A 27,785-nucleotide genomic window follows, 5' to 3' on the forward strand; every position below is an offset into this window, starting at 1 on the left:
CCACTCTGCTGAGAGGAAGGAGTAGTCCAGATGAGAACCACACTCAGTTGATGACAGAACCGCGAAGGGTGGGCACCGGCCGCAGGAAGCCACAGGCACCCATCTGCCCCACAGACAGCATGCTCCGCCTGCTCCTGCCTCTCGCGCTGGTCTTCGGCCTCGGTCCAGGTAACAAATGCAGGGGGTACTCGCGTAGTCCCTGAGTAACTCTCTGGCTTTGTGCAGCTTGCTCAGTCTAAATCACTTGTGCTTGGGTGTCTGTCTGTCTCTCCCCTGAGGGACTGGGTGCGTGCCACACTAAGTGCCTGAGCTCCTTCGGAGTCAACAGCTTCACCAGCTTCACCTGTGTCTGCATTTATGGGCAGCATCTGCGGCGCATGGGAGGTGAGCTTTTTTCTAAGACCAGACAGTCTGAAGTTTACAACCAGCATGTTTTGATCTACAGAGCTCTGTCATTAGGAAAGTGAGTTCTCTTACCAAAAGAGCTATTATCTTGCTGTGTGACCTCAGGTAGGCTCCTTATTCTTCTGGAGCTTTATTATTCACATCTAAATTATTGAAAAATCTATGGTTCAGTTGAGCCAAAATTTCTAGGCACGGGGGAAACATCGGAAACAGTCCTATTCATTTGTGCTTACTGTGATCTCCGGCTCTCCCTTCCTGTGATTCAAATCAGGGGCTGGCTAGTCCAGTAGAACTTTATATGACACACAGAAAGGCCCCACGGGTCCTGCCTACCTATTCCCCACTATCCATCACATGGAAAGTGTGAAGGTCATGTCATGTTTGGGGAACCACAGGTGATTATTGGAGTCAAAGAATAGACTTCAGAGACAGATGGGGCAGGAGACGGGATAGAAAAGCTAGGCCAGAGTTAGCCCAGGGTAGCGGATGAAAAAAGCGAATGCTCCTTGACGGCTTCTGTTCCGGGCCCTGGGCCAAGTACTGTGCACGCATTATATCCATGAGCCTCAGGACAGGTCTAGGGAGCCTGTGCTATATTGACCCCATTTTACAATGTGAATTTAAATAACTGGCCCACATTTGGTTAGCCAGCAGGTGGCAAGCTCTTGCAACAGTTCTGAGCAACAGTGATGTGTGCCCAGACACAGCTGCGGCACAAGAGAAAGGGCTGAGGTGACAGTCACCGTGGATGCAAAATTAACTAGATGGACACCAGGAGGGAAGGGAAAACCCTGCTTTTCTAGCTTCTGGGGACACATCGTGGATTCCTGTTCCCTGTGGAGCTCACATCTGAGCAGGGAAACCAGATGCATAAGTGAAATGGTATAGTGGACAGTGACAAATGACAAGGAGAAAAATAAAATAAATCGAGCGGGGAAAGGGGATATGAAGTACCGTGGAAGGAAGGGGCAGGGAGATTTCAGACGGAGTCTCCAGAGGTGATAAGTTGCGTGACAAAGAGGAGGGGAGGCAGGGAGTTCAATGTCAGACCTACTAATTTTAAGACATCAATGTGATATCCATGAGAAGATTTCTGGGGAGCAGCTGGAAATAGAGGACTAGAGGCTGGAGGCGTGAACATAATGGCAGGGAAATAATCAATGAAGCTAAGAAAAAGTGCAAGGAAGACAGAGCCATGGGAGATATCATGTCCATCCCGACCTGTCTTTCTGGAAGTCTCCAGGTGCTAGAAGTCTCCAGGTGCAGAGTGTGGCCTCTATTTGATGTCCAAAGCTCTGTCTTCCCCAGACATGACCTTTGATATGAAAGTCAATCCATTATCACTTTGTTGACCTCAGTAATTGAAATCAGAGAAATATCTTTTGATAAGGCCTTTGTTACCTCATTCCTACCCCACAGGGAGAGGCCTCAACCCATCCAGCAAATGTACCTACAAATATCCAAAAGTATTTGAAACCCCAGATGCCACTGGCCTGACAGTAGAATCCATTTGCCAGTCTTCCCCAGGCAGTGTCCCCCCAGCCTGACTTGCCTCAGCTAAACGGAATGCTAGAGGCCTGCTCTGTACGTTATGTATCTGACAGTAGACATACCGGTTTGCCATTCTTTTAATAATCTCTTCCATCCCTGGACCATTTATCGTCTTTGTGAACCACGGCTGTAAAGCTTCTCTGCCACAATCAGTTGGATCTTGTGCACTCTTTCAATATTTTTTCAATGTTTATTTTTGAAGGAGAGAGAGAGAGACAGAGAGAGACAGAGAGAGAAGGGGGGGCAGAGAGAGAAGGAGACACAGAATCCGAAGCAGGCTCCAGGCTCCGAGCTGTCTGCACAGAGCCCAATGCGGAGCTTGAACCCATGAACTGTAGGTCAGACACTTAACCAACTGAGCCCCCCAGGTGTTCTTGGATCATGTGCACTCTTAACAAGCTCCCAAGCAGTCTTTCCAGGCACCTGGACTTTCCCACTGCTCTTTGACATCCACCCTCTGATTATCAGGGCCCATCTGCAGCCTGTTTTGCTGCCTCCTCTGTCTCATCATGGGGATAGATTGGGACCGATTAATAATGAGGCAAGGAGGGTGTCACTCTGCTGCAAAAATCTCCTGTGACCCAGCAGCCCTTCCTGTGGCAGCAGCCACCAAGCCACTTCCCCATGTGACTTCTGAATTTCCTTTCTGGTGACATTTGCAATGCACCACGGGAAACTTGTTTGGCTTGCACACTATTTCCAACAATCTGAAGATTTCTTTGCCATAGCTGATTTCTTTATATCCAAGATTTGATAACCCTCTTTCTTTCCATATGGTTCCATGGGCATGGAAGACAGAGAAGGTGTATTTGGAATCAGTGAAAATGGAAAGCACATTATCTTGACAGGGTTCTTTAAAAAAATTTTTTTAATGGTTTTTGGGTGTGGTTTTTTTTTTGAGAGAGAGAAAGACAGAGTGTAAGTGGGGGAGGGCAGAGAGAAGGAAGCACAGAATCTGAAGCAGACTCTAGGCTCTGAGCTGTCAGCACAGAGCCCAATGCGGGGCCCGAACTCGTGAACCACAAGATCATGACCTGAGCTGAAGTCGGCCGCTTAACTGACTGAGCACCAGGGAGCCCATATCTTGACAGGGTTCTAAAGCTCTGGTTAGCACATGTATGTCTGCCTTTTGGGCTGAGGGGTCTGAGGTTAGCCTTTCAGCCTCTACAAGAGCGTCTAAGGACATTGCATACCTGCCTCTTTTACCCATTTGAAACTGCTGCCATCTATAAATCAGCCTTCCTCTGTCCTGGCCAGGTGTCCACCTGGGAGATCTCTGTGACTTGAGATTTGATCAGTTACTTCTGGGCAACTGTGGGTGGTGGAGGATCAAGGTTAGGAAGTAGGGGAGCTGGGTTTAAAGTGTGATGTGGCTTCAGCTGGAACTGAGGGGGATCTAGCAGCGTGGCTTGATGTTGTAGTATTCTGTTGGGACAGCCACAGATGTCCTTTGGTTTCTGATAAACCAGAGACCAGGTGTGGGGTCCATTCTGTCACAGGATGACCCATAGTTTTTCTTTACTTAAGGCATGTGGCTGCCACAGCTCTCAGGCATGGACACCAACCTCTGGCCACCATGTCCAAGCTTTTAGAGAAATAAGCTACCATGCTCTTAGTTAATGGCCCCAGTACTTGGGTTAACATCCCTACAGCCATGCCTTGTCTTTCAAATGCTTTTCAGGGTCTGGTAATACTAAGACTGGGGCTTCTGTAAGTAAAGCTGTAAGCCTACTGCAACCTTGATCGCATGCTTTATCATGTATGATGCAAACGGGTCAGTCTCAGGTCCCTGAAGCTTATCATAAAGGGGGCTTCATAATTAGCCCAAAGTTAGGAATAGAGATGTGCCCAAACCAGCCATTCCCCAAGACCCACATGGGATCTTGTGGGTCCTTGGTGGGGCTGGCTGACATATTTCTTTTTCTTTCTTGAGGAAGACCTTGGTGCCCCCTTGGAAATAATGAGCCCCAAGTATTTTACAGTTTCCTTAGAAATTTGAACCTTTTCGTTTGATACCTTATATCCCTTGCTGGCTAAGAAATTTAACAGGAATATAATATTTTTTGTCATAAGTGTACTATGGGAGGCTTGCAATTGGAACACCATCAACATTTTTCAGGACAATACTCTTTTCCAGAATTAACTCTTTTAAACCTTGTTCGAGGATTTCTCCAAAGAGAGTGGGAAATCCCTGAGGTAAAACAGTCCAACAGTATTGTTGCTTTGGTGGAGGTCAAGGTCTCAAAGGCAAATAATTTTGGGGATTCAGAATCTAGTGGGGAGCAGAAAAGGGCCTTCTTTAAATCTAACACAGCATAATATTTACTATTACTTAGCAAATTGACTAAAAGTGTATATGGATTGGGTACTACAGGATATATATCTCAAGTAGGCTCATTAACAGCTTGGGGGTCTAGGGATGCCTGGATGGCTCAGTTGGTTAAGCCTCTGACTTTGGCTCAGATCATGATCTTGTGGTTCGTGAATCGGAGCTGTGCTGACAGCTCAGATCCTGGAGCCTGCTTCGGATTCTGTGTGTGTGTCTCTCTCTCTGCCCTTCCTCTACTCACATTCTGTTTCTCTCTCTCAAAATAAACATTAAAAAGTAAATAAACAGATTAGGGGCCTTGAACAGATCAGATCTGTTCCATATTCTCTGGCTTTTTAATGGGAACAACTCGGGTATTGCACAGGGACCTGCATGACCTGATCAAGCCTTGCTCTAAGAGTCTATTTATTACCCAGAAGATCCCTCTTACAGCTTCTGGTTTTAAGGGATGTTCCTTGACCCCGGGCCATCTATCTGCTCATGAGTGTCGCACTATGGGCACATCCCACTTATCCTTCTGCCCAGACCTCTGGGTTAACCTGGCTTAAAATACTCTGTGGACTCTCTTCTCTTTCAGGTATTGGCACATTGTATAGTAGAGCCATGAGTTTACTTCCCCAGTACCTGGACCCTTGGGTCTCTGCCCTGTCTTGCTCCCAACTGATTGAGGCCCTCTGTGTGGAGCAAATGGCTCATCCTAAGAGAGGAATGGTGCACTCTGGTACATAAAGAGTGCTTCAGTCATTTTGACCCTGTTTCACAGGTCAGAGTTTCCAGATAATCTTACTTTTTGTGGTAGAAAGGCAACCCTTGCAGTGCTTAGGTGGCTCAGTCAGCTGGGTATCTGACTTCAGCTCAGGTCATGATTTCATGGTTCGTGAGTTCAAGCCCTGCATGGGGCTCTGTGCTGACAGCTCGGAGCCTGGTGCCTGCTTCGGGTTCTGTGTCTCCTGCCCCTCCGATGCTCACATTCTGTCTCTCTCTCAAAAAAAAAAAAATTAAAAAATTTAAAAAAGAAGAAAGAAAGGCTACCCTTTTGGGTGCTTAATACAGAGAAAGTGGCTCCAGGATTGAGCAAAAATTCAACCCACTCTCCTCCCACTGCTAGGATCACCCAGGGCTCCTCATGGGAGATGAGGATCTGATGATCTGACACTGGCCAGGGAGCCCCATGGCCCCATCTCATCCCATCTTTGCGGAGAGGCAACCAGGGTGATTCAGGTTTGCCCATCCTCCTTCCCTTCTGGGGCAGCCATCAGCAATCCATTGCCCTCCCTGCTTACAATATGCACCCTGACTGTACCCAGTGGCCTCTCAGTTCCATGGTGGGGCTGGGGACACTCACCCTCGACATCTTTCTTCCTGCCCCTGGGTTACCTTGAGCAGCCTGAAGAACCGCTGGCAGAAGGCAGCTCGCCTTTCCACTTCCACATCTTCTCTCCCACCCTCCATCACATCTCAGTAATTGAACACCCTAAAGGCTGCTTCTACTAGCTGAGCGGAGTCAGTGTCGGGACCTATGGCCACTGTTTGAAGTTTTCTATGGATTTCTGGAACACTTTGAGATACAAAATAGGCATTAAGGGCCACTTTAGCTACTTTGGACCTTGGGGTCCCAATTTGTACACCGTCTCCAACACTTCCCAGGCTGTGGGTTTTCATTTGTCCCCTGGTGCGTCTCCCTCAATCTGGGCCAGTTTATAGGAGGTCTACTTACTTCTTGCATGGCTTTCAAAAGTTGGCTCCAGAAAAGCTCTAGACTCTCTTTAAGGAGTTAGGATTCTATTGAGGCTCAGCTCCTGGTACTGCCTCCTCACTCTGTCTCCCAGAACCTGATCCAGGCTGACTGTCTATTTTAGCCTCTTCTATGGCTCTTGCCACAACCACAGACTTTTCTTCTGCTGTTAGGCAGGTGGTTAGTAAAGCTCGGATGTCTACCCAGGCTTGATTGTGCATGATAAGATGTAGTAAATTTATTAATTCAACCAGATCAGCTCATAGCCCCCTTGTGTGTGCCTTCTGGTTGTACAGACCTGATGTTGGCAAGGGGAAATGCACATTAATGAGATGTCTGTCACCATCAGGTACCTATCTTAGTGGGAATATTCCAGCCTTGGTTTTGAAGTAGGTCCTCATCAAGTAGAGCTATCTGAAAAGGGAGGATAAAGGGTACTTGAGACATTGGGATTGCTTGGGGTGGTATGTGTGAACGGGAGGATTAGCACTGATGGGGCTGGAGGAATTGGGGCCTGGGTGTCACTAAGTATCTGGGTACCAGGGAATAAGGTAGAGGTTTGTTAGGATTTAATGGCTGACTTAGAAATAGAGAAGGCATGGGGTGCTTGGGGGACTCAGTCGGTTGAGTGTCCAACTTCAGCTCAGGTCATGATCTCACAGTTTGTGGGATCGAGCCCCACGTCGGGCTCTGTGCTGACCGCTCGGAGCCTGGAGCCTGCTTCGGATTCTGCGTCTCCCTCTCTTTCACTGCCCCTACCCGCTCATACTCTGTCTCTCTTTGTTTCAAAAATAAACATTAAAAAAAAGAAACTGAGAAGGCATTTGAGGCAAATTGTTTCTCACTTTATGTCCTCTGAAGGAATAGTTCTTCATCAGATGGATCTTTCAGTACGGAAAGCGTTTTTGAGGTTTTGGCTTCCACCATTATCTTACAAATTTTACATTTCTTCTGTAAGCCCTCATTTTGATATAGTGGCATAAAGCTCTGAACATATGGGCTCTCTTCCTGTTTGTTTCCTTACTTTTCTACAAAATAGTTTTAATTGCAATGTGGTGTTGAATTTTAAAGCTCCATTTTCTGGCCACTTCTCTCCATCCTCTAAAGTATGTGGCCAGGCTGCTGCAAAAGGACATCATTTGCCTTCAAGTCAAAGGGGAGTGTCCAAAAGCTTTCCAGTTCTGGAGGCTACGGCCACAGGTTGCTGCTGGAATGGAACTTGTCCCATGTTCTGGGAATCTTCCTTAGAGCCTCTTCTAAAGATCCCTTGCAGTGATCAGTAGTGACACTAATGCCACACAATCTTGCTCACAGAATATTTAAGACTCGAGGGGCGCCTAGGTGGCTCAGTCGGTTAAGCGGCCGACTTCAGCTCGGGTCATGATCTCACAGTTTATGAGTTTGAGCCCCACGTCGGGCTCTGTGCTGACAGCTCAGAGCCTGGAGCCTGCTTCAGATTCTGTGTCTCCCTCTCTCTGCCCCTCCCCAACTGGTGTTCTGTCTCTTACCCTCTCGCAAAAGGGAATAAACATTTTTTAAAAATTTTTTAAAGAAAAAGGCTAGAGAAAGAAAGGTCTTGGGGACTGCCAAGGACTCTGAGGTGTCTATCTTAACTGTTAGTAAAAGCGAAGCTACACTGGAGAACTGGAGGCCCTACTTATAGATCCCCAGTAAAGAAAAGGAGGGAAGGACAAGGTATACAATGGCCAAGCCCTCAGGGTGGAGATTCAAACCTCGAACAACAGTCAATTGAATGAAAACACATTACGCAGACACTAGATCAGCCAGGATGGAGACGTCTGGCAACCTCCCAGACCCTAAACACCCGAGACCAGAACGAGTGTTCAGTGTCCCCAGCACAGAGACCAAATTCACCCTCTGACTAGTCTCAAAACAACTGCTCCCATTTTGCCAGGCTGGACCATCCAAGCCTCCCATAGAGCCAGGTTGTGCAATCTTCCTAAGGGTCTTTCCCAGTTCACCCAGACTTTGTGAGACACCCTCAGTTTACCTCTAAAAGCTGTACTGTAGACCCAGCCCAAGCCAGCAGAGAGCCTTCTGAGTAAAAACACTCAGTGCAGCCGCTGGATTTCAGGGGAGGTCTCAATGCCAATGCCGGCAACCCACCAAGGACTCCACTCCCATCCTGGCCGCAGGGGCTTGAATAGGTTAGCTCAGGGTGAGGGGCCACTGTCCTCTACTCTACTGAGGGCAGAACCTCAGAAGGACAAGAGTCTCACCTGAGTCACCAAAATTTGTTACTGAACCAATGTGGGTCAGCTCCTCAGTGAGTTATAAGGAGAAGCTACAGCAGCTGGAGTTGTCTTACAAAGTCTTCTACTTGCAGCAAATAACAGAGAGCACGGAGACTAGTTTCCAAAGCTGAGACTCCCCAAACAGGAGGGCGCCGACTCCTGTTTTCCTTTTTTAAACCAAGTTTTTAAAATTCAAGTGTATTAGTTTCAGGTGTACAACATAGTGATTCAACAATTCTATATATTATTCAGTGCTCATCCTGGTAAGTGTCCTGTTCACTCCTATATCACTTATTTTCCCTCCTGCCCCACCCAGCTCCCCTCTAATGACCAGCAGTTTGTTCTCTATAGTTAAGAATCTGTTTCATGGTCTGTCTCTTTTTTTTCTTTGTTTGTTTTGTTCCTTAAATTCCACATATGAATGAGACCATATGGATTTGTCTTTATCTGCCTGACTTATTTCTTACACTTAGCATTATACCCCTCAGATCCATCCATGTTGTTGCAGATGGCAAGGTTTCATTCTTTTTTATGGCTGAATAATAGTCCATTGTGTGTATACACCATGTCTTCTTCATCCATTCATCTATCAGTGGACACTTGGGTTGCTCATATCTTGGCTACTTGTAAGTTATGCTGCTATAAACACAGGGGTGCATGTGTTCCTTTGAATTCATGTTTTCATATCTTTTTGGTAAATACCCAGTAGTGCAATTGCTGGGTCATAGGGTCGTTCTATTTTTAACTTTTTGAGGAAACTCCATACTGTTTCCCACAGTGACTGAACAGTTTGCATTCCCACCACCAACAGTGCACTGGGCTCCTTTTCCTCCACAACCTCACCAACACCTGTTATTATTTCTTGTGTTTTTTATGTTAGCCACTCTGACAGGTGTGGAGTGACATCTCATTGTGGTTCTGATTTGCATTTCCCTGATGATGAGTGAAGTTGAGCATCTTGTCATGTGTCTGTGGGCCATTTGGATATCTTCTTTGGAAACTGTTCATTTCTTCTGCCCATTTTTTAATTGACTTATTTGGTTTGAGTATTGAGTTGGGCAAGTTCTTTATATATTTTGGATACTAACCCTTTATCTGATATGTCATTTGCAAATATCTTCTACATTCACCAGGCTGTCTTTCTATTTTATTGATGGTTTCCTTCACTATGAAAAAGCTTTTTATTTTGGTATGGCCTCAATAGTTTAATTCTGCTTTTGTTTGCTTTGCCAAAGGAGACATGTATAGAAAAATGTTTCCATGGTTGATGTCAAAGAGATTACTCCTTGTGTTTTCTTCTAGGAATTTTATGATTTCAGGTCTCCTATTTAGGTCTTTAATCCATCTTGAGTTTATTTTTGTGTATGGTGTAAGAAAGTGGTCCAGCTTCATTCTTTTGCTTATAGCTGTCCAGTTTTCCGAATACCATTTGTTGAAAAGACCTTCTTTTTCCCATGGCATTTTCTTGCCTCCTTTGTCAGATATTAATTAACCATATAATTATGGGTTTATTTCTGGGCTCTCATTCTGTTCCTTGGATCTATGTGCCTATTTTCTGTCACTACCATACTGTTTGGATTACTACAGTTTTGTAGTATAACTCAAAATCTGAAATTGTGATACCTCTAGCTTTGTTCTACTTTACAAGATTGCTTTGACTATTCAGGGTCTTTTGAGGTTCCAAATTTTAGAATTGTTTTTTCTAGTTCTGTGAAAAATGCTGTTGGTATTTTGATAGAGATTGCATTTAATTTGTAATAAGCAATTAGTCAGTCAGAGAGAGACAGATACCATATGACTTCTCTCATATGAGGAATTTAAGAAACAAAGCAGATGAACATAAGGGAAAGGAGGAAAAAATAATATAAAAACAGGTATGGAGACAAAACATAAAAGACTTTTTTTTTAACTTCTTTAGTTTATTATTTTTTTTTACAAATAGTTTATTGTCAAATTAGTTTCCACATAACACTCAGTGCTCATCCCCACAAGTGTCCTCCTCCATGCCCATCCCCCCTCCCCCCCACATCCATCAGTCCTCAGTTTTTGTCAGCATTCAAGAGTCTCTCATGGTTTGCCTCTCTCCCTTTCCCCCACCATTTCCGCCCTTCTTCTCCCCCTTGTTCCTCAGTTAAGTTCCTCCTAATCCTCCTATACGTGCAAACATATGATATTTGTCCTTCTCTGCCTGACTTATTTCGCTCAGCATAACCCCCTCAAGGTCCATCCATGTTGCTACACATGGCCAGATTTCATTGTTTCTCATTGCCATGTAGTATTCCATGGTATAGATAAACCACATCTTCTTGATCCATTCATCTGTTGATGGACACTTAGGCTCTTTCCATGTTTTAGCTATTGTGGAGAGTGCTGCTATGAACATTGGGGTCCATGTGCCCCTATGCATCAGCATTTCTGTATCCCTTGGGTAAATTCCTAGCAGTGCTATTGCTGGGTCATAGGGGAGTTCTATTGTTAGTTTCCTGAGGAACCTCCACACTGTTTTCCAGAGGGGCTGTATCAGTTTACATTCCCACCAACAGTGTAGGAAGGTGCCCGTTTCTCCACATAAAACATAAAATACTCTTAAATATAGGAAATAAACAGGATTGCCAGAGGGGTTGTAGGAGGGGGGATGGGCTAACTGGGTAAGGGGCATTAAGAAACCTACTCCTGAAATCATTGTTGCACTCTATGGTAGCTAACTTGGATGTAAATTAAACAGTAAACAAAATTTCAAAAAGAATAAGAAAGGCAATTTACAAAGTGGAATAAAAAGATTTTCAAAATATATTTTGTATCTAGAATATATCAAGAACGAAATAAATAAGAAAAAATACCTGAGAATCCATTTAAAAATGGACCAAAGATTTCAACAGACAAGTGACTAAAGTAAATATTCTAATGGAAATGGCCAATAAATACATTAAAAGATGCTAAATGTAACTGATCATAAGGGAAATGTAAATGAAAACCACAACAATATATACACATCAAGCACTGGGAACTTAATACAAACGGAATCTGAGTAATGGAAAAAAACTTGTAGATAAACAGTTCTTCTTATTGGGGTCTGGGATAAACATTGAGGGGGGAGGCCTCATCATCACATATAATGGGCAGGCATAGAGTTGCACACTCAGAAAACATGCGTATACATACATTGTATGTTATGCTAATGAGATTTATGCCCATGCCAGGGTGGGGATTTTAATATTATCATGAAGTTGAGGTAACTGTCAGGCACACTATGATTCATCTGCCCCGGCGTGTCCTGGGGGGTCCTACTCAAAATGTTTCTTTTCCTGTTCTAGCAATTCATTAGTTCGTTTCTAAAAGATAAAACTGATAGCTGCGCAGAAGCTTTGAGGAGTTTCCCGAATTGAGGGGTTCTCCCTGCTGGCAGAATCACATCACTTGGACCCTAAAGAATCTGCTCTCCTCGTGCCCAAAGCCTCACAAGGAGGGCTTTTGAACATTTTCTGTAACTTCTGACCTTCCCCTTCCATAAGCAAAGTGCCTCAAGCCTTTTTCTTTTTCTTAGACCCTCAGGAGACTAATTCTACCTTCCCCTTCTCTACTTTCTTCCATTTTGTCTCTTCTTCAACCAGGCTCCTTTCTCCTTCCCCTGGACCAAAGCAAACCCTCCGCAAATATAAGGAGAGGCAAAGAAATATTTGAGCCCCTCCTTGAAGGATAAATGCTCAGCAGATGGAAAAAGCAAAGAAGGACATTTCAGGCAAAGGGAACAACAGAGCAAAGAAAAAGCAGGGAATTCTTGGAAGAATCACAAATAGTTCAGTAATAGGAGCCTCTTGTTTTTATTCAAAACCTTGCTACAATGTGACCTCCCCTGTGAAGGGTTCCCTGACAACCCCCAACTCTCCCAGCCCCAGATGCTCACTTATTTGTGCTCCTATACAGCACATACCCCTATTGAGCCAACATTTATTGAGTTGGAAATTGTGCTAAGTGCTAGGAATACAGAGATAATAAGCACAATCTCCATCCCCAAGATTCTGGAAAAGAGAGGAAAACAATCTCATAATTACAACAGAAAGAAAGAAGTACTTGGTATTGAGTGTACCAGGTGCAATTGATGGTCAAGGGCAATGCAGAAGTCAGCCCCATCCTAGCTCAAGACCAATCTCATTGCACCGAAACTACTTGCTTACCTTTCAGGCTCCTCTTCCACATGTGAGCCCAGAGAACCACCATTTCTTATTCATGCTCCTGATCTTCAGCCTAGAAACTGGTCCATAAAAGGGATCCAATCCATATGGTCTAAATGCCATGATTTCTAAGGCATTACTATACTCACTGAATTGGCATAGAACTGAACAAATAGTAGAAAGAATGACTTGTTCAATGAATATTTGCAATCTATAAAAAGCGAAGGAGACATCAAGGAATGTGCTAGGCAGGAGGCAACAGTTCCTGGGAAGTCCTTGGGCCCCAGGATATGCCCAGACTCCTTACAAAGAGAAACTGTTCCTTAATACCTTGAACAGATAACCTCCAAGAGAAAGGATGGAGTGTCCAGTCACTCAGCAAATACTCACTGGATGAATCCTATTTGCCTAAACTGTGCCAAGCAGTGTTCAAGAGTGATCACAACAATGAAAAAGACAGATGGAAATCTTTGCTCTCATGGAGCTTACCTTCTAGTGGAAGGGAGAGAGTATTTTTTTAAATGCAAATTATAAAGTATGCTAGGTGGTAAATATTATGGAGAAAAAGAAATCCAAAGGCAGCTGAAATGTCCAGGGGTGACGGTTGGTGATGAGGGAAGACTGGTCCTCTCTGAGACAGAATGTGTGCATTAAAGGCCTTCTGGAGATGAAAGAGTGAGCCACATGCGCACCTGAGAAACACACTTATAGGCGGAGTGAACTGCAGGTGGACCAGTTCCTACTCAAGGAATGACCAGACCAGCATAGTTTGAGCAAAGTGAACTGGTTTGGGGAGAGTTATAGGAAAATAGGTCAAAGACACAAGCATAAGCAGATCATTTTGGTCTTTAAAAATTTTTTTTTGCTAATGCTTATTTATTTTTGAGAGAAAGAGAGAGAGTAGAGCAGGGGATGGGCAGAGAGAGAGGGAGACATGAATCTGAAGCAGGCTCCAGGCTCCGAGCTGTCAGCACAGAGCCCAACGTGGATCTCTAACTCACAAACTGCAAGATCATGACCTGAGCTGAAGTTGAACACTTAACCGACTGAGCCACCCAGGTATCCCTCATCTTGGTCTCTATAGGCTATTGTCACTGTCTTAGTTTGGTTTGGGTTTTGTTGGCATTCTAACATTTTTTACTGAATATAACACACAAAGAGAAAACTATACAAATCCTAAGTGTGAACTCAATCACAAAATGAATAAATCCACGTATCCAGACAAAGGTTAAGAACTAGACATTTGCAGCACCCTTTATGCTCCCTCCTACCTGCTCTCTCTCGCTCCTCCTTAAAGGTAAACACTGTCCTGAATTCAAGCAACAGATCTGTTTTTCCTGTTTTTAAACTTTCAATAAATGGGATCGACAACAACAAAAGGCAAAATAAATCTTTTACTCAAGATTTTGCTTGTGATAGTCACCCATATGGTTCCTAGAGAGAAGAAAGGTTAAGATGACAAGTCTTCCCCACCTCATTAAACCCCTGACGGGAAAGATGAAGTGCAGGGGGGAATTGCTGGCAGTGTTCATTGTCTGACATCTGCATGACCATCAAGGAAGGAAAGAGGAAATGTGAGCTTGCCCAAGAGCTGAGCGTCAGGATCCTGAGAGATAGCGCCTCTCTGCTTAGATCTTCTCCTGCGAAGTAAGAGATCTGGAGAAGGCTGGGGTCCTGGTTACAGTTATGTGTTCACTGATTCACTCAAACACTTCCAGATCTTAATTGTATGTCAGGCACAGTGCCAAGATACAAAAATAGTCAGCACATGGCCAGTTAGACAAACAAGTGAAAAGAGGACTACAAAATGGTATGACGAGTGCTAAGTATTTGCAAAGGATGTTTAGAAAGCATCAGAAAGTGAGGCGCCTGGGTGGCTAATTTGGTTAAGCGTCCGACTTGGGCTCAGGTCATGATCTTGCAGTTCATGGGTTCGTGAGCTGCTGACAGCTCAGAGCCTGGAACCTGTTTCGGATTCTGTGTCTCCCTCTCTCTCTGCCCCTCTCCTGCTTGTGCTCTGTCTCAAAAATAAATAAACATTAAAAAAAAGAATCGTGACCTTTTTACATTTTTTGCTCAAACATGAATCGCTCTGAGATAGGCTCATGAGAATACGGCCATTATCTATTCCTTTGAAGTTATATTTATTACTTCTATATCAGTTTTATCTCCTTACCTTTAAGAATAGAAAAGATATTTTCTGGTATCATAAAAAGAGCAAAAAGTAGGTGAAGTCAAAATAGTTGGGTTTGGATCCTGATCCTTATTCTTTAGCTGTGTGACCCTGGGAAAAATGACTTAAACTCTCTGTGCCTTAGTTCTTTTATCTATAAATGGAGATGATAATATCCATCCTACCTGCCTCCCAGAATTGCATCAGCATCAAAGGAAATAATGAATAAGAACTGTAAATTCTTATTATCAGTCCTCTAAACTGCTCCCTTCCCCCCAAACCTACTATGTCTGGCACAGCAGATAATCAGTAAGTGTTGAGCTTTCATTAAACTTCATCAGCAAAAACTTGTGGTTTTTGGAGTCTATGCTAGGGAGCTGATGCAGTTTCCTGTCCAGGGGGATGGGCCCAGAGAACTCAGAGGCTGGAGTCAGATATTGTGGCCGTGACTTGAGAGTGACTAGCCAGGGTGGGAGGGTCGACTGGGCCAGAACCGTCTAGGCCAACTTCCCATTATCCAAGAATGTCAGACATTTTATTGGGAATGGGGCCTCTGTGATTGTCTATTTCAGTACTTCTCTTAACCCTGTCTCTCTTCATCCTATTTCTTGGCATCAGTATCAGAAGGCTCTAACACATGGGCCAAGGTAAGGGAAGGGGTGGGTGATCAGTGGAGGTTGTAACAATTTCCCTTTTTTTGTAGGGAACACAGCTTCACAAGCCAGCTCAACCTCACTGATGGTTAACGGGGCTCTGGGGGAGTCGATAACTCTTCCCTTGAAGCTTCCTGCGTCTGGGATTGCTAATTCCATCACCTGGCTTTACAATGGAACATCTCTAACCTTCATAAATCTAAGTGGTGCTTCAAGTCCAAAGATCATAGTGACTAATCCAAAATGGAAAGATCTGCTGCAATTCACCAGCAACTACTCCTTACAGCTCAGCAACCTGACAATGGCTGACGCAGGATCTTACCACGCCCAGATAACCACACAAAACTCTACAGTGTTTTCCAGCTACACGCTGAGGATCTTCAGTGAGTTAAAGCGTGGGGGTTAATTGTGTATGGACTTAAAGGTATTACGTATGTCAATCCTATGTGGCTGCAAGTATTCACTATAGCCTAGTGGTAAACAGCGTAGCACTTGGAGTCAGATTGAGGTCCAGCAGTAAAGAAACTCAATGGCATCGCTCAGCCAGTTAGTGACAGAGTGGAGAATAGAACCTGTCTTGTGACTCCTGGCCCCAGATCACATCACTCTCCCTCACACGATAAAATAGTCCCTCTTGGGGCACCTGAATGGCTCAGTCGATTAAGCACCTGACTTTTCATTTCAGCTCAGGTCATGATCTCAGAGTTGTAAGATCAAGTTCCACTCCCAACTCCATGATGACAGCATGGAGCCCGACTGGGATTCTCTCTCTCTCTCTCTCTCTCTCTGTCCCTCACCTGCTCTCACTCGCTCACTCTCTTTCTCTCAAAGTAAATAATAAACTTAAAAAAAAAATAGTTCCTCCTGACCAGAAATGCAATGGAAGTGGGGCACCTAGCTGGCTCAGTCAGAAGGGGACAACTTTTGATCTCGGGGTCATGAGTTCAAGCCCCACATTGGGTGTAGAGATTACTTAAATAAATAAAACTTAAAAAAAAAAAGAAATGTAATGGAAGTAACAGAAGTGAAATGGTTATGGCTTTGTTACCATGTACATTACCTGTATCTGTCAGATAATCTTCACCAAAGCTCCGTGTGGTAGATGCTAACCCTTACCCCTGGCATAGCATCAGTCACAGCAACCTGCCTACAGTCACAGAAGAGTCAGTAAATGGGAGAATTTCTCACATGACTAGCTGGCATGATACCTCCTTTTACACAAAGGCTAGTCTGACTCAATGGAGAATGATCAGTGTACGGAACAGTGGGGTACCTAAAAAGTGCTCTATAAGGATGAGCTGATAACAAGAAAGATCTTTTCTACAAGGTTATTTAATTTCTAGGAATATTTTCCCCAGATGGTTCATGTCCTCAACATAAAATTATGGAAACCAGGAGACAGCTTACCAATCAGCATCAGAAAAAAGAGATCCTCTTAGCAATCAGTGGTGTTCAGAGATGCTCTGACTGTCTTTAAGGCAATCACTTAGCAGGAATGTTGCATAGAAGATTCAAGCATTAAACTGGCAACTTTGAAGGTCACTGAGATTCTGTGCTTCTCTTCTACCTGAGAGGCTATGGTGTCTAAAACTCACCCAGAGCCCTTTGGGTTAAGACATGGAATCCAAAAAAGCACTTCAGTTAAAATAAGATGTCACCACAAATAGATTACATGTGAACCTTTAGAATTCCCTGAGTATTGGCAGATTTACCATGTTAAATCAGTCAAAGTCATTTCCCTAAAAGAACAGGACACAGAACAAGTAAATATAATAGGAAAGAGAGGTTGTCTAGGAAAGTCTGCCACAAGAATTCCAACCAAACAGGCAAAATTGCCCTGAGACAATGTATTGGTATCTTGAAGCTGCTAAAATGAAACACCACAAACTTGGTGGCTAAAAACAGAAATTTTATTCTCTCACAATTATGGAAGCCCGAAGTCCAAAATCAAGGTGTGGGCAGGGCCACTCTCCCTCTGGAGGCCCTAGAAGGCAATCTGTCCTTTGCCTCTTCCAGCTTCTGGTGGAATGCTGCTGGCACTGCTTAATGTTTGGTGGCCTGTGTCTGTATCATGCCAATCTCTGCCTCCCTGTCACATTGCCTCCTGCTTTCCCTATGTTTTCTCCTTTTCTGTCTCAAATATCTCTCTGCTTTCCTCTTACAAGGACACTTATCACTGGATTTAGGGCCCACCCAGATAATCCAGAATCATCTCATCATCTCACTTAATTACATCTGCAAAGACCCTTTTCTAAATAAGAGTCTGGGAATTAGGACATGGAGATACCTTTTAGAAGGGGGGGGTCATCATTCAACCCACACAGGCAGAATCACTGAGTGACCGGTGGTCATCAAGGCAGTGCTAGGACCCTGGAGAGAAGGGAGACATCCAGTGGAAAGTCTGAGAGAAAGGAGACATCCATGAGAATAGACCCCATATTGGGCTCCATCACACCGTTGAGACAATGTTCTTTTGCTACTGGTCAGAAGACAAACATGACTTCTTCTGCAATAACCATACTCACGAGGTTCAATGCCAATCCCTTCTTAGGGCCTTTTGGCATCAGGAAAGACAAGGGACAGAAGTCATTTTTAAATGGAGTAGTCATGGGGCACCTGGGTGTTTTGATCAGTTGAACCTCCAACTTCGGCTCAGGTCATGATCTCGTGGTTCGTGGGTTTGAGTCCAGCATCGGGCTCTGTGCTGACAGCTCAGAACCTGGAGCCTGCTTCAGATTCTGTGTCTCCCTCTCTCTGGCCCTCCCCTGTTTGCACTCTCTTTCTCTCAAAAGTAAATAAACATTAAAAATTTTTTTAAATAAATGGAGTGATCATAATAGGCTGAGAAGATAGTATCTGAGCCAAAACCCATCAGAGGTAAGGGAGTGAGCCATGCAGACAGTTGAATCAAGAGGTGTCCCCTGTGCCTGGCATGCTCAAGGAACACCAAGGAGGTCAAACACCAAGAAGCAGAGTGAAGGGTGAGGAACAAGAAATCAGGTCAGTAAGAAAATAGAGGCCACGTCACGTAATGGCTCTGAGAGCCTTCACAGGGACTTTGGCCACTACTTTCAGTGAGATTGAGAACCATCAAAGAGTTTTGTAGAGCAGTAGTATGACTTGACTTACTTGGTTCCATAAAGAAACCCTTTGGCTGCCCTGTTAAGAACAGACTGTAAGAGACAACAGTAGACACCAACGTACCATACAATCCAAGCAAGAGATGCTGCTGCTTTGCACGAGGGTGGTAGTAGCGGACAGAAGTGGTTGGGTTCTGGATATACTTTGGAGGTAAAGACAGCACGGTATCCTGATGTGGTGGCAGTAGCATGAGATGAAGAGGTAAGTCAGGAGAGGCTCTAGGGCTTTTGTCCTGAGTGACTGGAAAGGCGTGATTATCAACCAAGGTGTGGAAGGCTACAGACTGAGCAGGCTTGGGAGAGAAAACCAGGAATGCTTTTGAACATGTAGAGTTTAAGAGACACATTATATCCAAGTGGAAATGTCAGGTAGGCAGTCTTATATTTATTAACTGAAAAAAGCTAACGAGAGATTTTTGAGGTCAGCCATAGACACAGGTTGAGGGAAATGTGACACTCATGCCAAATATTTGCCATTACTGTGCTGGACACTGTCTCATTTAATGCTCATGTTTACCTGAGAAGCTGATGCTGTTGCCTGGTTTTACATATAAGGAAACTGAGGCTTGGAGAGGTTTAAAAACGTCTCCATGGTCATGTAACCAGGAAATGACAAAACCATAAGTCTGACCAAGGTCTTCCTAACTCCAAATCCAACATTTTCCATTCCATGAAATCTCCTTCCTATCAAAATATGTCCCACCTCTACTCCATTAACTAAGCTTAGAGCATTCCTCAATATGTTCCCACCAGACAGTTGGGGTCATTTAGTTTCTTACTGGGTCATCGTTACCCTCAGGCCAAGCTCAGCTCAGGGGCCTTTTCTGTACCCCTCCCACATCCCCACTGATTCACAGCTATAGACATTTTTTAAAAATATTTTTTAATGTTTATTTTTGAAAGAGAAAGACAGAGGACAAGTGGGGGAGGGGCAGAGAGAGAGAGAGAGGGAGACATAGAATGTGAAGCACCTCAGATCATGATCTGAGCTGAAGTCAGACCATTAACCGACTGAGCCACCCAGACACCCCGCTACTAACATCTTAATAGCCAATATTTTCTGGTCTCTGCTCTTAGAAATTTCTCAAATGCCTGAATATATGGCATTTCTTGGCTCTCCAGAATTACTTGCTCATTCAGTTTCCTCACTTTCTCTTTCCCTAGTTTTTTGATCCCCAACATTTCCCATTTTGTCTTGCTGACATTCCACATCGGGGTCTCTGTCCTCACTGGAGCCAGCATCAGATACACTGAGGACTGGCATTCCGTCAGATTAGTGAGAAGTACAACTCCTCAAGGACACTGAGCTTTTATCTTCCTCCCCAGCTAGGGAATTCTGATGGTGGAGAGAACAGGGCTCTTGAATCTGGTTTACTGGTTTCTGCCCTGGCTAAGGGAGAGTTGGCCCTCAGCTAAATTCCCAAATGTCTCATACAAGGCCAATGTCCAAGACTAGAAAGGATGCCAGGGAGAAACTGGGGCCCAGAAAATAAATTGAGCAGTCCAGAATCATGCAACTAGTTGGTGACAGCCCTCGTGTGTCCCTACTCACTCCTCCCCCTGGCTACTCTGTCTCATGCTGATGTCCTCATCATTTTGTCACTCCACACCTTGATGCCATCAGTTAGGCAATACAAGTCAAATTATTTACAGAGTAGACAGACCATAACATACAGTAGAGTGTTGGCTGGAATACAGAAGCATTATGTAGTGGGAAGGGTATTTTTCACAGTGGCCTCAACCAAGCCATTTGGTCTTAGTCTGGGCCTTTTCTCTACGTTCAGGACGACTGAAGAACTTAGAAGTGGCCAACCACATGTGGCTGTCCAAGAATGGGACCTGTGAGATCCACCTGACCTGCTCTGTGGATAATATGAATGACAACAACTTATTAAGGTGGGAAGTCGCAGGAAACATAACTATACATGAAGCAAACCTCACTCTGTCCTGGGACCCCAGGGAGTCCGGTGAAGAGGAGTACACCTGTGTAGCTGAGAATCCTGTCACCAAACTATCCTTCTCTGTCTCCACCTGGAGTCTTTGCAAAGGTAACAGTCTGTCTCGGGTCTCCCCGAGAGCCTTGAACAGCTGTGGGGTGGGGTGTGTCCCTTCTGCCCAAGGTCATTTCCCAAAACAGGGGCTCAGAGAGAGGCCACCAAACACTGCTGGGAGAGAACTAACACCTCCCGCAGGTCCATGCCTCTCATTGTCTCCAGAGGCCTCTCCTCCCTCCCTCCCTCCCCCTGCTCCTCCAGCCCACTCAGAGCCCAGGGGCCAAGTACTTGGGAAGTCAGAACCGCTCCCAACACTGGCTCTACCAGGCTCCCATCCAGTCCGCCACATGGACTCCCACTCCCAGACAGGCTGCCCAGAGCCAGAGCCCACTTAGCCCCCAAAGGTGGCCTAGAAGAGGCTCAGCAGAGACTCTGAGGGAAACACTCCCTGTGTCTCAAGCGTAACTTCTTTTTTCTTTTTTCAGATTTTTTGAATGAGAACAATAAATATACTGGATGGCTTATATTAGTGTTTGCAGTTATTTTCATATGTATGCTCACCTTGGGGTTATTTCTTTGGAGGAAGAAATACTGTTTGCGCAAGACAGGTAAAGGGAGGGAGGAAGGTCTACTGGGACAGCCCCTGGGATGTGACCACACACTTGCTAACTTTCTCCAGAAAATGCACGGCCAAGCCTCAAGGCCTGGCTGCCCTTCCCCTTCAGGTACCCCCACACCACATCCTCTAGAGACACCTGTGGGCGAGGGGGAGGGTGTGGGGGCCTCTTTACTACACTCACAAACTTCAATTTCCCTGATTTTATTTTTTAGGCATCTTTCACTTCTCTGCTCAGCAAACCCAGAGTTCTGGTGAGCTTGCAAACTCTTAGCTCCCAATCCTAAAACAGATGGGGCGAGCCTAATGGAGGAGGAAAGGGGCTGGTCAGAGGGCTGGGTAATGAGAGGAGGAAGTCAGAATGTCATTACTCAGGTAGACCAGATGGTGCCAGAGAGATGACCTGTAACTATGCATGTCTGTCCCTGAAGGATCCCAGGGATTGGATTAGGGGCATTCCCCACCCTGCTGATGAGAAACCAGGTACCAGTGAAAGGCTCACTGTCCATTATTCACCAGCATGTCCAGCACAGGGACAGGGTTAGAGTATCAAATGTCCAAAGACAAACTGCCTGACCCTGTCACTCTTTCAGTCAGGATTTGAACACTGAGTAGACCCAGTCCCAAAAGAAAATGTGATATAGAGACAGGAACACAGCTCTGGACTCAGACTGGCTGTGAGTCTCATTTCATGGGTAAGAGATACACGACATTATGTGTAGAGGACGAACATGAGGTTCAGGGTTAGAGGGCAGGCATCCGAGTTCCTGTTCCATCACTTCCTGTTTGACTTTGCACCAAGTTAATTGAACTTTCTGAGCCTCCATTTTCTTGTCAGTTATATCATATTATATTATATTATATTATATTATATTATATTATATTAAATTATATTACCATCCATAGTATAATCATCTGTAATATAATTTGGGAAATTTACTAATACTATATAAGTGATATAACCTGGCTCCATTAAGCTTGTCAATGAGGTTCTCTGGCCCTTGTAGAGGCAATGCTATTTGGTCCCAGGAGCTCACTGGCCCACATGTGAATCCAGAGGGAGACTCTGAAGCTTTAGGATGCCTCAAGATCACTTGCCCCCAAGAGATGAGGCCATAAATAGAGAACATGGCTGAGAAGGTTCTAGTTCAACCCAAAACTTCAAAGACTGTAAAAAAAATGAATGAACCCTAAAGAAGGGCATTGCCTCAAACAACTGCCTCTTTGGGGCGGAAAAGTGCTGTGGAGTGAGCAGAGGTCCCGAGAGAGCAGGACACTGACTGTGCCTTCCTGTGTTAACAGCAGAGAACATGAGGAACTTAGAATATGTCTCCGTCTCTTCGGGGAACACCGTGTATGCTCAGGTCACTCATCCAAACAGGGTGAGTCCCTTCAGCTTTATATTCCATCATTGGCATGATTTTTAGAGTCTTTATTCACAAACTTGTCACCACTATCATCTCATTAATCCAATGACACACACCATTGAAGAGCAGAGAGGCAGTGGCAGCAGCTACAGTGTTGGGGGGGGGGAACCTTGCCAGCCCCGAGGGCTCTCACCCCATGATGTGTTTGCTCATACCCTACTTCACATGGTCCTCTAACAGTGTGACTCATCAGCAAGTCTTGTCCCTTTACAGCTTAAACACAAACTGCCTGGAAGTGAAAATTATGTTTTTCTGTCTCTTCCTTAAGCACAAAGCCCAGTAAATACTTGCTGAATGGATCAGAGTTCAATTAAGTATGAGAGTTTCCAGAGCACACAATTGTGTAGCAGGGTGGGGGTTCTCACTCTGGATGGAGGGGAAATAAGGGAACTGAGAAACATTCTCTAAAGGGTGGAGGTGGGGCAAGTATTTGCAACAGTAGAAGACAGTAAAGGCATGAGCAGTCTTCAACCCTCCCCTCCCCTCTGCAACATAACAGATGGCCTTGGGCAGCCACCAGGAACTCCTCTGCCACACATCAGCAATTTCCCACCACCCCCAAAGTAAAACACCCACAGGTGGACCTTTCTAAATAACAGCATCCATCTTCTGAAAAGGAAGCCAAGATAACTCAGCATTCACTAACTGATGGAAGCAATGATCCAGCTAGAAATCATAGATTCCCCAAGCAAATGTCCCTTCACACAGCTCCTCATGGTATTTACAAGGTAGGCTCCTTAAAGGGAGGTAGCAAGAAGGGTATTCCCACTCATTCAAATGTTTCTACTGCCTTTCCAATTCTCTCTTGAAGACAAGATGAATCACCCTCAACAATCCCATAAATTAATCTCCAGCAAATTTGCTAACTTCGTCTTAAGAAAGAAAAAAATTGTACTTTGAAAAGTTTCACAGGTTTTCATAATGCCCCAAATATTTCTTAATTCGTTTTAAATGTCAAAACCCATGAGCACGGGGGACTTCTGCTGTTATTGCTGTATTTCACATTCCAAGCAGAGCCATTCTTAAAATCAGGTGTTCCTCCCACTTATCAGTTCTCCAGGCTTGAGGAGAACCCAATGACATGATGACCAGGCAGTTTGAGTCACAGGGACAAAATGGAGCCGGCAATACCTCCAAGTGTAACTAGCGAAGAGCTAAGACAAAAGATACAATACTTTTATACATTCTGGCATAGAAGTCCATTCTTTTTTTTTTTAATATTTTTATTTTATTTCTAGGAGAGAGAGAGAGAGACAGCGTGAGCAGGGGAGGGTCAGAGAGAGAGGGAGACACAGACTCTGAAATTGGCTCTAGGCTCTGAGCTGGCAGTCAGCACAGAGCCCGACGCGGGGGCTCGAACCCACGAACCCTGAGATCATGACCTAAGCGAAAGTCGGACGCTTAACCGACTAAGCCACCCAGGCGCCCCTGGAAGCCCATTCTTAAGAGGGAGGAAGGACAGTAGAGTCAGATGCAGGAAAGAATGCTTCCTTTTCTTCACACCACCTGCCAATAAGGTTGACCTTCTGTCCCTCTCTGGCTCTTGAGTCCACCAGTTTGCTGGGGTGTTGTGCTTCTTGTGTGGTCCTCAGGAAATGTCACTAAGCTTTCTCTGGCTTGAGAGCTAGTGGTGCTTGGTCTCCAGCTCCTCTTGCCACACACACTCTTACCTTTTCCTCCTGAAGGATGTTGACATCATCACTCTGTGTCACATTGTCTTTCCTGAGAACATATCTATGCACAAATATGTCTTTGTGTGAGTCAAATGTATATGATTATTTTTTACAGGAAACAAATAACCCAACACTTATGAAAAGCACTGATTCCTCCACAATTTACTCCGTAATTCATCAGTTCAACGAGGTAAGCCCATGGTCATCCCCTCTTCTCACAGCTTATCTCTCTCCTCACACTTATAACTTTTGAAGTGAAGTAAAAGTAAAGGGGCTACATGATAGATGCACAAATACCAGGACATCACCAAAACATAACCAACAGGTTCTCTTATATTGGGATTGCCACCCATCACTGAGTTTTCAACCTACCTGAATTTAAATTGTTTAAATTCAATTTTTAATTCAGTTTTGCCTTAGCTCAGTGTCCGTATCTGTCAGTTAGTGCTCTCCAAACCTCCTCATTAGCCACGAGAGGTAGTATGAGACTCTGGTCCCTATTAACCTGCTTTATTTTCCTTTTTTTCCATTAGAATAAACCCATTTCTCCCAGGACAACTGCCCTTGGCAATGTCATCTAAATTGCTGAGAAGTCTCAGAAGGAATTCAGGAATGACACAGTTTCTCCTGATCCCACGGGAGAGAACAAACACAGCTTGGTTTCTGCCTGGAGAACTTGAATATCTAGGATTATCACTTCCAGTTCTTAGGACTAGAACCTGTTCACCTACGTCAAACATCTAAGGAATAACATCATTTCCAACATGTGATCCAAATAACGTTTTCTAATCTGCTCCAGGCCAAAGCCTGCTTCAGCGAACAAGCCTAGATATTGACCTTCTCTTTGGCAACTGATGGTGTTGTGGTTGACAGGGAGTTATAATTCAGAAGACAACAAGTTCTCTCCCTTCCAAGAGCAGCAGGACTTGATTTGCTGGGAGAGAGTACTGTGTGTTGGTTACGTATGCTGCTTCTGGAATTAGATGGACCCATTCCCAAATCCTCATGAATCATTTCCTAGACATACCTCCTGGGACAAGGTCTGGAACCTCTTGAGCTCTGGTCTCCTAGACTGAAAAATGGGGATCAGCCTGTTACTCAAACCAGGAACTGGAGTTATCCTTGACTTCAGCCATTTTATCTCCAGGCCCTTTGAACTCTACCTCCAAATATATATGTTAGATCAAACCACTTCTTTCCAAACCTTTATTTTTCTTTAAAAAATTTTTTTTAATGTTTTTTATTTATTTCAGAAAGAGAGAGAGAGAGAAAGCATGAACAGGGAAGGGTCAGAGAGAGAGGGAGACACAGAATCCGAAGCAGGCTCCAGGCTCTGAGCTGTCAGCACAGAGCCTGACGGCAGGGCTTGAACCCACGAACCGTGAGATCATGACCTGAGTCAAAGTCGGCCACTTAACCGACTGAGCCACCCAGGCGCCCCACTTCTTTCCAAACCTTTAACCTCCATCCTACATTAACCCACCATCATCTCCAACCTGGGGACTACAGTAAACTCCAAAGAAATTTCCCCAACTTTTGCTCTTATCTCACTCCAGTCCATTCTCCACAAGACAGTTGGAGTAATATTTTTAATATGAATCAGACCCTTCACTTGTCTGCTTAAAATTAACCCTGCAAGACTTCCCAGTCACTCAGAAAGAAACTGAGTTTCCGTGGCTCTGTATGGCCTGGCCCATCTGCAACCTCGGCCATCAGTAGTCACCCTTCTCTCTTGGATTTGGCCTGATTCTCTATCAGCTCCTTGGAGGAGTTTACCCACATCTGCCTCAAGATCCCTCTCTGCCTGCCTGCTTCCTCCTTATTCTATAGATGTCAGTGCATATATGTCACTCTCCAAGAGAGACCTTCAGACCACTCTCCCTGAAGTGGATCCCCCTGTTACTCTGTCACACCTTCCATGTCATCTATTACATGCCATTGAATGTTTATTTATACTTAACGTCTCTTTCTCCTACTATTTTGTACGCTGTCCAGGAGCAGGGACCATGATGATTTTATCTCTGTATCCTGAGCACCTAGCACACTAATTAGCACATAGGAAATGTTCAACATGGACTCCTGGGTGGCTTGGTTGGTTAAGTGACTGACTTCGGCTCAGGTCATGATCTCATGGTTTGTGAGTTCGAGCCCCGCATCTGGCTCTGTACTGACAGCTTGGAGCTTGGAGATGACTTCTCTCCCTGCCCCACCCCTGCACCCTGCTGGTGCTCTCTCTGTCTCTCAAAAATAAATAAATGGTGAGGCACCTGGGTGGCTCAGTCTGTTAAGCATCTGACTTCAGCTCAGGTCATGATCTCACAGTCAGTGGGTTCGAGCCCTACATCGGGCTCTGTGCTAACAGCTCAGAGCCTGGAGCCTGCTTCAGACTCTGTGTCTCCCTCTCTCTCTGCCCCTCCCCCGCTCGCTCTGTCTCTGTCTCTAAAAATAAAATAGAGACATATAAAAATAAATACATACATACATACATACATACATAAATACATAAATGCTGACAACAATGTTCAACAGATACTTTTTAAATAAATAAATGAAGATGTAGTGGAGTTCTGGAAGAATTAAAGACAACGTGGCTACAGCCCTTAGTGTATTGAAAGAGATCAATAAACATGAGAGTCACTGTTTTGCTATTACTGTCCCTGCGTCCTCCTGAACTCTTAGAGTCTCCTCATAAACCCTCAGCACAAGAAAGGAGAAAGGCTATATTTTCTGGGGCCCGGTTCCACATCATTCCCAACTTTTCTACTCTGCTCAACTTTTAAAACTTCACTTTTTTTTTTATCCCCAGGGAAGAATTCTCTCATGTTTCTGTGTGTTTAAGATCTTTTAAAAAATGTTTTTCTACAACACTTTATTGAGGTGTGATTGACATACAAAAAGCTGTACGTACTTAATGGCACACAACTTGATGAGTTTGGAGATAAGTATGCATTTGTGAAACTGTGACCACAGTCAGCACTATAAACATATCTGGCATCATCAGAAGTTTCCTCTAGCCTCTTTTATTTTTATGTTTTAGGTTTTGATGTGATGAGAACACTTGACATAAGACCTACCCTATTAGAAATATTTTAAGTATGATATTGCTAATTATAGGCACTAGGATGTACAGTGGATCTCTCTGGGACTCATTCCTGATGCATAACTGAAATTTTACACCCTTTCTCCCAACTGTGCAGAGCCACGCTAAGTGCTGAGTCACCAGGTCCATTTTCCTCAAAGCAGCACACTGATGTGTCAGGATAATGGGTGCAAACTCCTACCTCTCCTTCCCTGGTGAAGGAGCAATCCGGGGGTAATGTGCTTTCTCCTGATCCTGCAGAGCCAAAGCCAGCTGCTGGGATCTAGGCTGGCTGCCACGAACTGTGTGTATGTGAGCATTGTACTTGCAGGGTCCACGCGTGAGGTGCCCTGTGGGGGCCCCTATGGGGGACCACCTGCATGGCTGTATGTGAGCCGGCTGTGGGATTCCACTGGGGGGCCAGCTGACTGGCAGGGCCCATAGACTGGTTTTTGAGATCCACATGTCAGTTGCCACGAGCCCCAGCCCCTTTGCTTTGTTCTTAGCTGCCCCTCAATGAGACAGAAATGCAATGTCCCTACGCATTCTGGGGGACAGAAGCAAGCCTCTCAGGCCCATTGGG

At 44.7% G+C, this 27,785-nt stretch overlaps 1 protein-coding gene across 3 annotated transcripts; it reads left to right on the forward strand.

The window, feature by feature from the left end:
* Window positions 1-26,771, forward strand: SLAMF6 (SLAM family member 6). 3 transcript variants are annotated; one of them, XM_077760118.1, is made up of 8 exons: window positions 1-168; window positions 15,324-15,656; window positions 20,198-20,461; window positions 20,893-21,015; window positions 21,239-21,277; window positions 22,326-22,405; window positions 24,239-24,313; window positions 24,657-26,771. In XM_077760118.1, the coding sequence occupies exons 1-8, from the start codon at window positions 51-53 to the stop codon at window positions 24,702-24,704; spliced, it is 1,080 nt and encodes a 359-aa protein (XP_077616244.1). In that variant the 5' UTR covers window positions 1-50; the 3' UTR covers window positions 24,705-26,771. The 3 variants fall into 3 exon arrangements, 2 of the variants coding, with proteins under 2 accessions (XP_077616244.1, XP_077616245.1); XR_013334154.1 differs by lacking the exon at window positions 22,326-22,405 and having other exon boundaries at window positions 24,657-24,673; XM_077760119.1 differs by lacking the exon at window positions 20,893-21,015.
* The last annotated feature ends 1,014 nt before the right edge of the window (window positions 26,772-27,785 follow it).

Source organism: Crocuta crocuta, unplaced genomic scaffold, assembly GCF_008692635.1.
Source record: "Crocuta crocuta isolate KB4526 unplaced genomic scaffold, BGI_CrCroc_1.0 scaffold133, whole genome shotgun sequence".
Classification (NCBI taxonomy): Eukaryota; Metazoa; Chordata; class Mammalia; order Carnivora; family Hyaenidae; genus Crocuta; species Crocuta crocuta.

Excerpts from the sequence above, each read along its gene's own strand:
- SLAMF6 (XM_077760118.1), top strand. The coding sequence starts at position 51 with ATGACAGAACCGCGAAGGGTGGGCACCGGCCGCAGGAAGCCACAGGCA. Across the intron at positions 21,016-21,238 it reads ATACTGTTTGCGCAAGACAG|GCATCTTTCACTTCTCTGCT; the intron begins GTAAAGGGAGGG and ends TTTATTTTTTAG. Across the intron at positions 24,314-24,656 it reads TAATTCATCAGTTCAACGAG|AATAAACCCATTTCTCCCAG; the intron begins GTAAGCCCATGG and ends TTTTTCCATTAG.